This window comes from Lytechinus variegatus, chromosome 15 (genome assembly GCF_018143015.1).
Source record: "Lytechinus variegatus isolate NC3 chromosome 15, Lvar_3.0, whole genome shotgun sequence".
In the NCBI taxonomy this organism is placed as follows: Eukaryota; Metazoa; Echinodermata; class Echinoidea; order Temnopleuroida; family Toxopneustidae; genus Lytechinus; species Lytechinus variegatus.
Window position 1 is genome coordinate 21,739,455 of NC_054754.1, and position 15,966 is coordinate 21,755,420.

General features: G+C 37.8%; 1 protein-coding gene across 1 annotated transcript; it reads right to left on the bottom strand.

Annotated features, from left to right (window-relative positions):
• Positions 1-6,964: 6,964 nt before the first annotated feature.
• On the bottom strand, positions 6,965-12,666 carry LOC121429309. The gene is made up of 2 exons (XM_041626314.1): positions 7,850-12,666; positions 6,965-7,392 (listed from the first exon to the last, which is right to left on the bottom strand). Exon 1 carries the CDS (start codon positions 12,640-12,642, stop codon positions 8,341-8,343), a length of 4,302 nt encoding a protein of 1,433 aa, XP_041482248.1. The 5' UTR covers positions 12,643-12,666; the 3' UTR covers positions 6,965-7,392; positions 7,850-8,340.
• Positions 12,667-15,966: the final 3,300 nt, after the last annotated feature.

Here is a 15,966-nt window from a genome sequence, read left to right on the forward strand (position 1 = left end):
TTCTATTCATTTTCCGTTCACAAAGCACAACAAAATCAAACATTACATAGTCAAATATACATTTTAGTCAACAAATTTCATTTCAAGAAAAGCTTTGGCACGAGAGGGATCATCTTTCAGTAAGTACGCCTTACTTCATTTACTTTTATCATTAATAGCTATTAATTCATTAAGATCAATTTTTCACCAATAACCATGCTAGCCTAATAAATATCCTGGGTCTCTATTTAATGATTCTCATGAAACTACATGTAAAGGATTATTTTTAAGTTTCTTTCAGATATTTTTCAAAATTTGCTGGAAAATCAAGCAAGTTAAAGCTTGTCATAAGTTTTTTTTCACTTTCTATACATGTGTCGTATATTATCAGTAAGATATCACGATTATCAGTTGCTATGGAAATATTTCACGTCTGTCGAAGAAATGTTTGCTGAAAATTGCAAACATTTCAAGTTTCCGTTCGCTTACAAAAAATAAAAAGATATTGAGGAATTGATCTCAGTGATTCAACAAAAAATAGAAAACTTAACCGTGATCATAAATTTCATTTGTTAAAAAATATTTATACGTGTGAAATAGATAAGTATGCTATAAACGTTTGAGAGATTCACACAAAATTATCCCCTTTATAAATGAATTCATCTCATATTTATGGTTTATTTACATCACTAATTATTAGCGCCCTATATATTGAATATGAAAATATGATAAGGTATTTTCAAGGGTTGATTATTTATGGAGAAAGTGGGCTCTTTTTATCCGCTTCGGTATTTTTTTTAAGATTCAAGAGAGTGATTACAAAAAGGTATTTCGTCTGGAATAGCATTCATTAAATTCATTCATTTTGAAGTCATACGATCTATGGTGCATGTTACAATATAATTCAACCAACACTGTTTATAAAGATAGGTAATTGTTCATATGATTATAATCGATCATGCAATACATCGATTAAAGACCCACCGACAACGGTTGTTGTGGATCAGTGGATAAATCTCTGGACATTGAACCAAAAGGTCCGGGGTTTGGATCTAACCACGGACTCAAGTCCTTTGGCAAGACGTTTATCTAAGTTTGCCACTATCTACCCAGGTGTAGTAAATGGGTACCACGTAGGAAGAAATTCCTTGAATGATCGAGCAACCTTTAAGAGTAACCGTGATAATAGCTGTGCTAAAAACATGAAAGGGGGTAATAGTGTGCAGCGCTTGGTAACATTGTATTATGCAGCAGGAATTATAAACATGAAAAGTGTTTTTCTTCATTATTATTCGAAATTGTGTGCAACGTTTATATATATTAAGCATGAAACATTTTCATTTTTGATCATGTATATGATAAAAGAGAAGTGCAAATTAGTGCCTTGATATGTAGGCGCCATGACAAGGATTCCAATCCTGAATGTTTCATGTTCTGTCAGTCCCATTAAATCTCTAGGTCACAGCAACATCAGTTTTATTTTCAGTTATTACAGAGAGTTATTTGTTCAGTTTTATTTCAAAACAGGGTAGTCCTTTCAGTGCCCCAAAAGGCCTGCTTTAAAAAAAGAGCCCCTGTAGAAATAGAATGCTTATCAATTCTGAGTGAATGTCACGAGAAGAAAAAAAAATGATGGGCAAATAAAAAGCAGAGTAGAAGAAAGGGAAGAGATAATTGTAGAGATAGACAGAAGAAAAGAACTCCCTCGGTTGCGCACTTCGGACAGAAAATGGATTGACCAATTGTTACGATACTGCAACAAATAACAATTAAAAATTTGATTTAACTTTGATTTCCTTTTCTTTTATTACAGGAAATATAACAATCATAAACTAACAAAACATAAATCAATATTGATATGACATGTACATCTCTAAAAGCGTCAGTTCTGCTGATATTCCAAAGTTATTATAGTCCAGTATTTAATCCAAACTGGTTGGCGAAGATTCGGTAAATTAATGACCACAATGCTGGCGATGATTAAATTGATGTTGAATCACGATGAATAACAAGAGTTACTGTAACAAGTTGAAATGTCCGTGAAGACGATGTTGATGATGATAAACAGTCAATTTCAGCAATCAACGGGTTGAAAAGCGTGCATTAAATTACAAGGATTCGAATCTTTAATGTCTAATGTTTTGTCAGGCGATTTAACCACTTCATCGCGGCAACTTCAAGATTTTTTTCTTGTTATATTACGCGGGTTGGGGAGAGCTGATAAAGGGCTTGTTCTGGCGCGCTGGTGAAAAATCGCTTCAACGAAATTCAAACTCTCATATTTACTTATTTGCTTTGCTACTGTATATATTATACAGATATTGGTCGAAGCTGATGTCTCTGTGGAAAATTTCGTAGATTTTGTTGTCATAGTTCTTACAAACAATTCTCCTCTCTCTGATTCTAATGTCATGAATAAAACAACAAGATTTAAAAGAGAGGTAAGAGATAGGTGTAGAGAGAGAGAGAAAGACGGACAGACAGAAGAAAAGAAAACGGGGTACAGTCAGTCAGCAAGCCCTAAAAAGTAGATTCTTTCAATCCAAGTGATATTCATGACAAGAGGGTTATTGCATTGTTAATGAGCAGGGGCCGCGGAACGGTTTTCAAAGGGGGGGGGGGGGGCTGACCATGCTAAAATCACAATCGTATGGTCATTTTTGCGTTTTTGTACACGGTTTTGGAAAAAAGTGGGGGGGGGCTGAAGCCCCCAGACCCCCCGGTTCCGCGGCCCCTGATGAGCTTGGTGCGAACCATAACACATCTTTTTATTCGGCCATTGCTGCTCTAAATATTGACCAAATTTCATGTTGTGGTATCTTTGTAAAGAAGAATTATTCTTTCAGGTCATGGGCTTAGATTTTAAAAAAGATGTTGTAATATAGGGAAAACTTTTTATCTAAAACATGAAACAAAATAATTTTTATGGAATAAAAGTTGTTTTCACACTTTCTGTTTGAGCACAAATGATTTTTAGATCATGATAAACCTGAAGATCTAAGCTTTAATGTGATATAATTTTTTATAAGAAGATGTATTTTAGATGGGTCGGCAGCCAGCTATTCATGAGCCAAGTACATTTAGCAGCTCAAAAACAAGAATACTGCGCTCTGATTGGTCATAGCATGGACCTACCAGCATAGAGACCACACACCAATGTTCCCAACACTGGGCCTCTGCAAGGTCACACTCACCATGTGGTAATCTCTTCAAATTACCCGCACCTGTTGCTTTGCAAACATTATTCACCCAATCAGAACTCTAGATTTTATGTTACTCAGAAATTACAGAAATCTCGTATTGCATTTTGATGGAAAAAGCTGGCTTCTGACCCATCTAAAAGGTGCCATATATCAAGAGTGACATTGTAAGAAAGTATAGAGTTTGAGCTTTATGATGATATCGATAATGTTTGTGCCTAAAACACAAAATGTTGCACAATTTGCAAGTGAAAACAGAGGAAGAAATTTTGTTTGATGCATCTTTTCAGGTAAAAAAATTCACATATTTATCAAAATATTTTATTCAAAAGAAATGTCCAATATAAAACAGTAACATTTACTCTTCCCCATGGTACAAAAAAAAAATCAATATTACTCAAGGAAAAAGTGGTTAAATTCTTTGAGAAAAAAGTCTCACAATTCACGAGATTTTACAGGGACATGAATTCAGCCACGAGAGGATTTGGATAAATCTTGCTTATTAACACCATGGTATAATACGCCTCACTTTTTGGTTGTGCGCTTCGGACAGAAAAATGAATGGACAAATATATTATGGAACCCCACCTATGGGGGGGGGTCATAATTAAAAGAAGGGTCACTGGGCATAAAGGTAGCAAGTGGGGTGGGGGCTTGGCCCCATAATCGAGAATTGGTAGGCATGCATTTCGCGCAAAATGAAAAAAATGAGGGCATGAGGGGGCACTGACTAATCATGAAAAGAGCGGTCTTGGAAGTATACAAACTGTTTGTGATTTGGTGATAAAGATGGCCTCTTTATAAACGGTGCATATCGCTGACCGACTGGCTCAGGCGAGCTTAGTGCGAGCTTGGACCTGGTGCGAGAAGGGGCGAATCATAGAAAAACATTATTATCATGGAGATGTTTATACCTATTATGATTATAATACATTTCTATAGGACTAAGGTGGTCTTCGATGAGTGCTTGCAAGCATGCGAACCGATTTCATACACAGAAAAATTGACGCTATTGCCACTTTATTATCAACAAAACCCTAGAGACTAAGGCAAACTTATTCTATAATATTCGACAAACGACTACCAAAACAAGTAAATTGTATTACCTTTATAATGAATTTATTCCAATCCATGATGACTCCAATAAATGAAGAAATTGTACATTATATATCCACAGTCTACTTGCAGTGGAAATAATCCCGTTATGATTATCAACATGCATAACATACAGTATGGCCTATAGGACCGCTCTGCCATAATATACAAAAGAACTTCTACAGCTAGCATGCATGACTAATAGATCATTTGGACTTTGATCATTATTTTTATACCCTCATAACAGAAAAATAAAAAATCAAATGTAATACGATTCCGTATTGATTAGCCCCGTAGACTCTGATAGGGCAAAAAGGAAGAATAATTAAACCACCGTCTAGACTGGTTTGTAGTGTTGTCGAATGCATGACGTTCCATTATTTTGATTGGTTTTCTATTTTATGCAAATTAGGAAAGATTAGAGAAGAGACAAATCGACAAGAAAAAGAAATATATAAGAATAACGATACTTCACTTGCTAAAAGGCTAATAAACCTTTTTAAAAACGTTTAGGAAAATTTTAGCTATGATGTGGTGAGAAGAAAGCGAATAAATTTGCGAGGACATATATATGTGTTTTATGTGTCAGAAATGTATTTTTATGAATTACAGTATGTATATTGTATATACTGGAGAATAAAAAAAAACAAATTGAATGACAATTTCAAAAAATATTTTTCTCTACTACTTCATTCCTAGGTATGGCAACACAGCATTGTGAAACCAACACCAATGACAGAGAGAATGACGAGAATAAGGTAAGGAAATAGGCATTTTATAATCAGACAATGAAATTTGAAGTATCTGATATAGTTATTTAGCCGTTCAAAGATCACTTTAAGCGTATTGATTTTGACTTAATATTCAAAGGTCAAGTCCACCCCAGAAAAAATGTTGATTTGAATGAATTACAAAAAAAATTAAACTAGAACAACACTGACAATTTCATCAAAATCGGATGTAAAATAAGGAAGTTATGACATTTTAAAATGTTAATTTTTTCACAAAACAGTGATATTCACAATTCAGTGACATGCAGATAAAATAGTTGATGATGTCCCTCACTCACTATTTCTTTTGTTTTTTGTTGTTTGAATTATACAATATTTCATTGTTTACGAATTTGACAATAAGGATCGACTTGACTAAACCATATAGTATTAAACAATGCTAATTCCACATGTTCCAGGAGGAATTAATCATTGTTTCACTTGACAATGAGGGGAAAATTAGAATATTTCATATTTCCTATAATAAAATACACAAGAAATAGTGAGTGGAAAACGTCATCAGCTGCTCATTTGCATAGAGACCAGGATGTGCTTCTAACTGTTTTGTAAAATTGAGCGAAACTTTAGAATACACTTTCTTATTTTACATGCGATTTTGATGAATTTTTCAGTGTTATGTTTGTTGGATTTTTCTCTTTATATTCAAATCATTTTTTTCGTTGAAGTGGACTTGTCCTTTTATTCTGATTATCCTATTGGCAACAATTCGCAAACTAAGGCAAGGTGCCATAGCCACCTTGAATGTCCAGGGTAACCCAGGGTTCGATTTCCGACACCTCCCTTGACGCAATAAGGCATTTTTATCTACATTGCTCTTTTATCCTGTATCAAATGAAAATGCTTTATAGATTTGATTACTACGTATGGACGTGTTTAGAAAAAAAATATTTGATTGTTAAGTGAATTTTGTTTCATGTAAGATTTGTCGATGATAAATATTTGTTTGTATTTTATCAATCTCTGTTTGTCTTTATTTTCCTTTATTTTTATTTTGTTAGATATCAATGAAGGGTCCAGGTTTTCGTCTAGAAATCGATCCATCCAGGTTAACAAATATTTCCTTTTCATACATGAATCAAAATGGAGTAAAGAAACAGATAGTGCTGAATATCAGAGTGAGTATATTAGTAAACGTGGCTACTTAAATTACTATGATATTATTCAAAAATGTTAAAGCAAATAATATCATACGGGATAATATTGCAATATCGAACAAATAAAAAACCGCCGGATAGAAATCAAACTTGAAGTAAAAGGTTGATAAACGTGAATGCTGCCCTCTGTATGTTGTTTTTAAACGAAGTGCCACACAGAATGTGCTTATCGAATTTTAATTTTCAGTTTCTCATTCCACATAATTATGCAAACCTTATTAAGTATGTCAGAAATCATCTTTTTATCAACTCTGTATAGGCCATATGCATGAATACTATATCATTTCAATTTTTACCTTTTTGTGAAAGCTAAAATGCTGGGGAAAATGAAATAATAGTAAAATTTTCTCACTGTGAAATAGTTTTCTCTCCATCTCACCATTTACTTTGCAATACCCCCACACTTCTAAAGGAAGAACAAGAGGTCTTGACAGTCGGTGTACAACCTCAAGGTGAAAGAAACATCGGAGTGGGATTAGACACTGCTCCCGAAACTTCGGGGTCGGAGTCGCGCGATGAAGAAATATCCGAGATAGTGAGTATACAGCGCTTATTATTCAATTTTCTCCCTCCCCTTCATTATCTTCATCTGTGTGTGAGGGGGGGGGGGGTATCCAATTTCAGCCAACGTAAGTAAGCGTGGAGAATAAAAATTCATGCAAATGTGCATGTGGCATTGTGTCTAGAAAATGTTATAAACTTATTTTTCGAGAAAATGGTTTTAAAATGATATTGTAATTGTCACAGGCCCAGTGCGAAAGCAAAGGACAAAAATACTCTAGAGAAAAGATAATTGCCTATGTACTGTTTACACAACAAATCACGAAAAAGAAAATGGATTGGGATTACAAATCAAATGAAATATCTTTAATTATAATTAAATTCAACACGTTCACATCTGTGAGTAATATGGCATAGCATCAAAGAATAAATTAATAATGAAAGTTCAATATTCGAATAACATAAAGTCCTTAGCTGTTATCATTTCGTTGGGCCCATCGAAGAAAACTGTGTATCGCGGTCAGTGGAGATTCCGAACGTCGATGACTCATCACTATGACGTCACACCGGAGGGCGATTCCCGAGACTTCTGTCCCGTCCGGAGTTCCCGTACGCACCCTCAGTACTCACTGTTGCTACGGCTCTGCCTTCAGAAACTCGATACTAAAAACCCTACGATAAATAGTAAACATGGAACCACACTTCTAATACATTGATCTAATCACGCAATTGATTCATTAATTAACTTTGCATAATTAGTTGTCAATAAGTGTCCACGTTTGATTGATGGAAATTCATTTCAAAATATCCATAAAGTAATCTTCCAAAATACGTTCAATCTTACAAATGCATTACAAATTAGTTATGCCAATCCCTTATAGAATAAACTTCATAATTGTCAAACATGCAACCATGTACAGGTATAGTATGTAAACAACCCCATTAAACGGACGTAATGTCAAAAATCCTTTAAATTGTTTTAATTTGCAAGATTCAACATTAAATAAGTTCCATATAATCTGCAATTAAGTTAACACCATATTTCGTGCAAATTTCCGTCTTAGTTTTAAACATTATCAAAATATCCTTGTATGAAGTAATTTTGACGTATGAAGTAATTTTGACTTACCACGTATGTGGGTTAAGAAATACACCATAGAAATCATCTAAAACTCCTTCCTGACATAGCAGCATAAAATACGATTAGCTCGTCGATAAGACAAATCCATATTATGTGTCTGCTAAAATTATAGCAAAATGAATAAAAACGATGAAGTTGATATTGCCCCTAAGGCAAAAACAAATCGAGATAAATCATGTCAGCTCCATTCAAACCAATAAAACGTAATGACCAAAATTAATAGGCCTACAGTACACGACGCCTTCGGATCGGGTTTTAGGGCGTAGTTCATTTGCCTAACAAAAGTTTTACTAGTATTTTGCATATACGTATGCGCTTCGCCTAGACGTGATGTCCAGTCTTTAAGAAAAGCTCTAAATTAGTAAGATTCATACACTTAACCTTGACAAATAACCGCCAACCCAAAATGATATTACTGCTTTAGAGATTTTCAATGCTATCAAATTATAAAAGTTAGTCCACTCAATTTTGTGAACCGTTCAATCTTCGGGACATCTACTGAGAAAATCTGCTCCCACATTATCAGATCCCTTGATAACCTCAACATGGAAATTATAGGACTGTAATGCCAACGCCCACCGTAAAACTCTGGGATTTTTCAATCTCGCTTGCGACAAGTATGCCAAAGGAAAGTGGTCCGTCTGCAACGTGAACTTCCTCCCATGTAAGAAGTAGGCGAACTTCTTAACAGCCCACGCTAAGGCAAGACACTCGCGCTCCACTATCGGATACAAGCGTTCGCGATCAAGTAACTTACGACTGGCAAAACAAATGGGAAACAATTTCTCTTCATGAGTTTGCATCAACACGGCGCCGATGCCGACATCAGATGCATCCGTGCGCACAACGAACTCGCTATCGATGTCCGGTACAGGAAAATGACTCAGCCTGCTCTTAAGCGTTTGGAAAGCGTGTTCATGCGCTTCCTCCCACTTTACTTTTGTAGCACTATTTTTCTTCGTGAGATCGGATAGAGGGGTAGCAATGGTGGCCATATTTGGAATAAATTTCCGGTAGTACCCCACTAGACCAAGAAATGACCTTACCTCCCTTTTTGTTGTCGGTCGGGATGACGACAACACTTGCTTGATCTTCTCTGGTGTAGGTTTCACTTCACCTTGTCCCACGATGTGTCCAAGAAATTCTACTGAGCTACATGCAGCGTGACACTTGCTCGGTCGAGCAGTGAGATGACTTTCCCTTAATCGTGATAGGACTCTCCTTACATCTTCCAGATGCTCTTCCCATGACGAACTATAGATGAGGATGTCATCTATATAATGAAGGACGTGAGGGAGTTCATCTAACACCTTCCTCATCATTCTGGTAAACACAGCAGGGGCGTTAACCATGCCAAAGGGAAGTACCAAGAACTCATACTGGCCATCAGGAGTTACAAACGCCGTTTTCCCACGGTCCTCCTCGACAACAGGTATCTGCCAATATCCTTTTGACAAGTCAATTTTAGTGAAGTACTTGGCATCTCCGATATCTGCGATCAACTGATCTATGTTGGGAATTGGTTCGTTGTCGATGACTGTTTTAGCGTTGATCTTCCTATAGTCAACGCAGAATCTATTCTTCCCGTCCTTTTTCTTGACGATTACCACAGGTGACGCATAGGGCGATGTAGACTTTTCGATTACTCCCATCCTAAGCATCGTCTCTACTTCCTCTCTAATCGTCTGTCGTAGTGCTTGAGGTACTGGGTAGGGGCGTGATCTGATGTGTTCGGCCGAAGTCAACTCCACCGAATGACTAATGATGTCTGTCTTCCCAGGGACATCGGTCATGACGTCTGTGAATTCCCGGAAGAGCGCCTGCATCTGAGTTCGCATGTCGACGGGTACGTCGTCGCCAAACTCCACGTCATCGATGCTTTCGGTCTGCTCAACTGCTGGGAATATAATCCTCGCAGAACCATCACTCTCGTCACCCTCATCCACAATATGGATAGCAGCAACTTGATCAGCTGGGGCTGAAACTTCTTGACTACCATCTGCATGCTCCCTCTCGACATACCTCTTCAGTAGGTTGGCGTGATAAGTCTTCTCTTTTCCATTCACCATCAACTTGTAGTTGTTCCTAGCAACCCTCTTCACGACCTCATAAGGACCTCTCCAATGCATGAGTAGCTTATTGCTGCTAGTTGGTAGAAGTAGAAGAACTTGATCACCACACTCAAATCTCCTCTCCTTCGCCTTAACGTCGAAGTGAGTCTTGTACTTCGTTGAAGCCTTCGTAAGCTCCTTCCTAGCGAGCTCACAAGTCGACTCTAGTCGTTCCTGCAAATCAATGACATACTGATAAATTGATTTGACTTCTTCTTCTGGGACTTCTGTAGACCATAACTCCTTGAGAATAGTCATGGGTCCCCTAACAGTTCTCCCATACATTAATTCAAATGGAGAGTATCCAAGACTCTCATGTGGAACCTCACGATACGCAAACAGAAGCGCGGGTAAGTATCTATCCCAATCTTTAGGACATTCCTGACACATCCTACGCAACATTTGCTTTAGGGTCCCATTGAACCGTTCACATGCTCCATTGGCCATTGGATGGTAAGGAGTAGTGTGAAACTGGCTAACTCCTAACAATCGGGCAGCTTCTTTCATAACTCCCGAAACAAACTGAGTACCATTATCAGACAATATTTGATTAGGTACACCTAAGCGTGAGAATATTTCAACTAGGGCCTCTGCCACACGCTCAGCTTCAATTCTAGGTAGGGCTACTGCCTCAGGGTAGCGAGTAGCTAGATCAACCAAAGTCAAGATATACCTATTCCCTCTATCAGTAATGGGATCTAGGGGTCCTATCAAATCTACTGCAATTCGTTTGAAACAAGTATCTATCAAAGGGGGAATTACAAGTGGCACCTTACCAATCCGTCCTTTAGGCATTGTACGTTGACATGCATCGCAAGAAGCACAATAACGCTTGACATCGGATTGTAGACCAGGCCAGAAGAATTGCGTCAGGATCCTGTCAATCGTCTTCCTTGTCTTCAGATGTCCAGCTAATGCAGAGTCATGAGCTAGTCGAAGAACTTGAGATCTGAACGGCTTGGGTACCAACAGTTGAGTAAACGTCTTCCCCTGGGTGTTACCTAGTGACCTGTATTCACGGAATAGAAGACCATTCTTGAAGTAAAATCTCACTTCGCTATTCTTCCCTACAAGCTTTGACTCACCCTTTTCTGCTAAATCTCTTAGTTTCTTCAGCGTTGCATCTGCCTTCTGTGCTGCAATAACATCTTCACGGGTAGCGGTACACTCCTGCTGCTTCGCCGACCCAAGACTCATAAATGGCCGATCCTTTCGTCTCTTCGTCCCTCGAGTCTCCACTCCTGCTCCTTGTTCCATCTCCTCATGGATAGTTGACTCACTCATCAACTCACTTGGTTCCTCCTGAATGATGACATCATCCTGGCTGTGTGGCTGGGATACATCATTCAGTATCTTTTCGTCTGGTACTTGAGTAACGCCTGACAGATCATCTTCTGTGGTCTCCGACGATGAGGGCGTACTCTGCTCTCTTACAGGTGTCCCCTTTATGTCATCAGGATCACTGTCACAGGGAGATCTATCCTCCTTGATGGATGACTCGCCGTCACTCGCCTCAGTGTAGGCCCAGTTCTGATCCTCATCTCCAGGTTTCCTGGCACCTGTAATGTTTCCGATGACTAAATCATACAACGGGTTATCAACACATAATGCTGTCACATTACCTTGGAAATATGGGGTACTAATATACAGCCTTGCCTCTAGCATCCGTCTAATTGTTCGGTCAATTAGCATACATAGCTTTGTTTTTCCTGTAAACTGAGCCTTCTCCACTAAATTCGTACGAACAATCACGCAACTACAACCTGAATCGCGCAAAACTGTTATTTTCTTGCCATTTATACTGCCATCACAAGTGGGCATATCTGATTCTACTGTGCAAGCCGTATAAAGCAACGGAATTTCATGACCACACTGCAGCTTTACCGTAGCTGAATCGGGACCAACATCTTGCGTTTGCGGTGTTGACGTATCCGGACATACGCCGACTACGCATGCGTTCACTGATTGCTTACGCGAATCCGAGCTTAACTTGCCTGACCCGTCTCTCGAATTACTGCCCTTTTTGTTTGGACACCTAGCCATAAAATGACCTGATTTACCGCAAGTATAGCAAGCTTTTGAATTAGGACTTTTGTCGCTCCAGTCCTTACTTTTACCATCTCTCAATTTGCGAGCACTTTCTTCACGGCGTGCGCGTCTACCGAAGTCAGTTGTAGCTGACACATGCGCACTCCTATATTGCTCAGCTAGCAAAATTAGCTCTGGAATGTTTTCAGGATTTCTCTCCCGCATAAATACAGACAATGAACGCTCCGATGTCTCGTAAATGTGTTCACGAACTACTACATCCAACAACGCATCAAATGTCTTTTCTTTGCCGCTCAAATCAATGCAGCGCGTGACGTAACGAATCAAACGGTTAGCATATTGGTAATAAGATTCTTCTCCGCCTTTCTTCGCTTCGCGAAAGCGTTTCCAATTTCCTTCACTCGTAAGAGCAAAGTATTGCAATAGCATATTCTTAAGGAGATCGTAATCGGTTGCCTCCTCTGCGCTTATTGAACAATATACATCTAGGGCGGGACCTGTCAACAAGTTGCCTAGAGCAGACGCCCAACAATCCTTTGGCCATTTACTCAAAGTTGCATGCCGTTCAAAACGGTCTATGTACGCATCTAGTTCATCCGTTTTTTCTCGGAACGCTGGCATACAGGGGATTTTACTAAGACCCTCAGACGATGTCCAATGTGGTAACTTTCCTACTTTCACTTATCTTCAAATCTAACTCTTTTTGTTTCGTTACCTCTTCTAACCTTCTTTGATCATCTTCCCTCCTAAGTCTTCGTTCATCTCTTTCTATCTGTTCGTTTCTACGCTTTTCTTCGAGAACCTTGTCACGTTCTTTACAAGCAAATTCTAATAATTCTTTACCCGCTAGTCCACACACTTTACCGAAATCAATAAACTTTTCCAAATCCATTCTTTAAATTCTATTTGTTATGAACAGTACTGCAATTAATTATTTTTTCTCATCCCAAGGACATGCCCCCATTTGTCACAGGCCCAGTGCGAAAGCAAAGGACAAAAATACTCTAGAGAAAAGATAATTGCCTATGTACTGTTTACACAACAAATCACGAAAAAGAAAATGGATTGGGATTACAAATCAAATGAAATATCTTTAATTATAATTAAATTCAACACGTTCACATCTGTGAGTAATATGGCATAGCATCAAAGAATAAATTAATAATGAAAGTTCAATATTCGAATAACATAAAGTCCTTAGCTGTTATCATTTCGTTGGGCCCATCGAAGAAAACTGTGTATCGCGGTCAGTGGAGATTCCGAACGTCGATGACTCATCACTATGACGTCACACCGGAGGGCGATTCCCGAGACTTCTGTCCCGTCCGGAGTTCCCGTACGCACCCTCAGTACTCACTGTTGCTACGGCTCTGCCTTCAGAAACTCGATACTAAAAACCCTACGATAAATAGTAAACATGGAACCACACTTCTAATACATTGATCTAATCACGCAATTGATTCATTAATTAACTTTGCATAATTAGTTGTCAATAAGTGTCCACGTTTGATTGATGGAAATTCATTTCAAAATATCCATAAAGTAATCTTCCAAAATACGTTCAATCTTACAAATGCATTACAAATTAGTTATGCCAATCCCTTATAGAATAAACTTCATAATTGTCAAACATGCAACCATGTACAGGTATAGTATGTAAACAACCCCATTAAACGGACGTAATGTCAAAAATCCTTTAAATTGTTTTAATTTGCAAGATTCAACATTAAATAAGTTCCATATAATCTGCAATTAAGTTAACACCATATTTCGTGCAAATTTCCGTCTTAGTTTTAAACATTATCAAAATATCCTTGTATGAAGTAATTTTGACGTATGAAGTAATTTTGACTTACCACGTATGTGGGTTAAGAAATACACCATAGAAATCATCTAAAACTCCTTCCTGACATAGCAGCATAAAATACGATTAGCTCGTCGATAAGACAAATCCATATTATGTGTCTGCTAAAATTATAGCAAAATGAATAAAAACGATGAAGTTGATATTGCCCCTAAGGCAAAAACAAATCGAGATAAATCATGTCAGCTCCATCCAAACCAATAAAACGTAATGACCAAAATTAATAGGCCTACAGTACACGACGCCTTCGGATCGGGTTTTAGGGCGTAGTTCATTTGCCTAACAAAAGTTTTACTAGTATTTTGCATATACGTATGCGCTTCGCCTAGACGTGATGTCCAGTCTTTAAGAAAAGCTCTAAATTAGTAAGATTCATACACTTAACCTTGACAGTAATATCATTTATTCAAAGATATTCCAAATTAAATTCTACACAACGATACTGTAAGCATGTTGTCACTTGAATAAATCTTATTCTCAACCTAAATACTTTTCTCATTTCTCATTTATTATAGGGACCACTGCGATCTGATGAAGGGAGGCAAGTTTCTCTGGGATTGCCAGAGGAGTAATCACGGATCATTATTAGCTTGGAGATGGATGGGAGGGGACAGTAGAGGGGGGTAGGGTGAAGGGTAAGATAAATGATCTGATATGAAGGGAGGCAAGTTTCTCTGGGATTGCCAGAGGAGTGATTACTGATCATAATTAGCTGGGGGAGGGGGCAGGAGGGGGTAGGGTGGCTGGCTAGACAATCCAGAATTTCTGAAATACTTTACTAATCTTCCTATGCTGTGTTTGACCACCTTTTTTTCAACAAAAAAAACAGAAAATATACAAAGTAATCAAATGTGTTTGTTTGCATTTCAAACTGAGAACAAGATGAATTTACAAATATATATTTCTCATTTGTTTATGAATAACTTCAGTTATCATACACCTTGTATATTTAGATGTAATATCTTAGGAAAGAAGGGGATCCACAAAACAACATAGTGTGTATGGTAATGATAATGTGGACCCAGAAAAGAAACAAAAGCATTTATGAACTGCTTGGCAACGAGAGCAAAAACAGGGACAAAAGATCCATCAGCTAAAAAGAAAGGAAAATATCTGTGATCGTTTTAATGTACACTTTGCTTTTAAAGTACTAAATTATGTGGTAATCGAAACTTTGTTCATTGAACTCATTTTTTTTTCAATTTTCAGAGGGTAACTTGCCTACGTAGTATACTCTGCTCCATATTACTCGTAAGGAATCTGTAATCATTAAAAAACTTCTTTTTCATATTCTCGTATAGACAGTTAAGAGGCTATTTATTAATTATGAATATATCTTTGTCGTATTTCTGTATACACTGTGGACACACATAATGCTTTTCTGTATAGAACTGATTAATTTTATCATTTGTGTTTAGTCGAAGGTGATGTCAGAATTCTTAGATTAATGATAAGCGGGAGGGGGTAGGGGCAGGATATGTATCTAAAGAACGGTATGATGCAGATAATAACTGTCCAATTCATTATTTTCCATTAGAAATGATGATTCAATGGGATATGGTGGCTCCGTGGTAGAGCGCCCGCCTCATGGACGGGAGGTCGTGGGATCGATCCCTGGCCGAGTCATACCAAAGACTGATAAAAATGGAACCTTCTGCCTTCTTGCTTGGCGCTCAGCATTTAGAATGGAGAAGGGTAATAATAACATACTATGTTATGCAGGGCCCGCTGGAAGAACAGCTTACAGCTGAGACTGGCTACCCTGGGTAAATAAGAGTTATTATTATTTGTTATCATTATTATAATTATTATTATTATTTACCCCCCCCCCACGGATCTTCGCCGGTGTTCGATTGATGTGATACCAGTTGATACAATTCTGATTCACATGATTTGTAATGGGAGGGGGGGGGGGGGGTCATTTTTCTTCCATAGTACTGTTGTTAAGATTTATAATTATTACGATTATTCAACCACTTTGATACGTGTATTGAATTGTTATATTTCATATGCAGTTCGAAGTGTATTTTTAATAATAATTTTGAGGTGCGAAATTCATTTTGCTGTTATAGTAGTAATAA

What these genes read in the sequence shown, in the direction of transcription:
- LOC121429309 (XM_041626314.1), bottom strand. Translation starts at nt 12,642, where the DNA reads ATGCCAGCGTTCCGAGAAAAAACGGATGAACTAGATGCGTACATAGAC.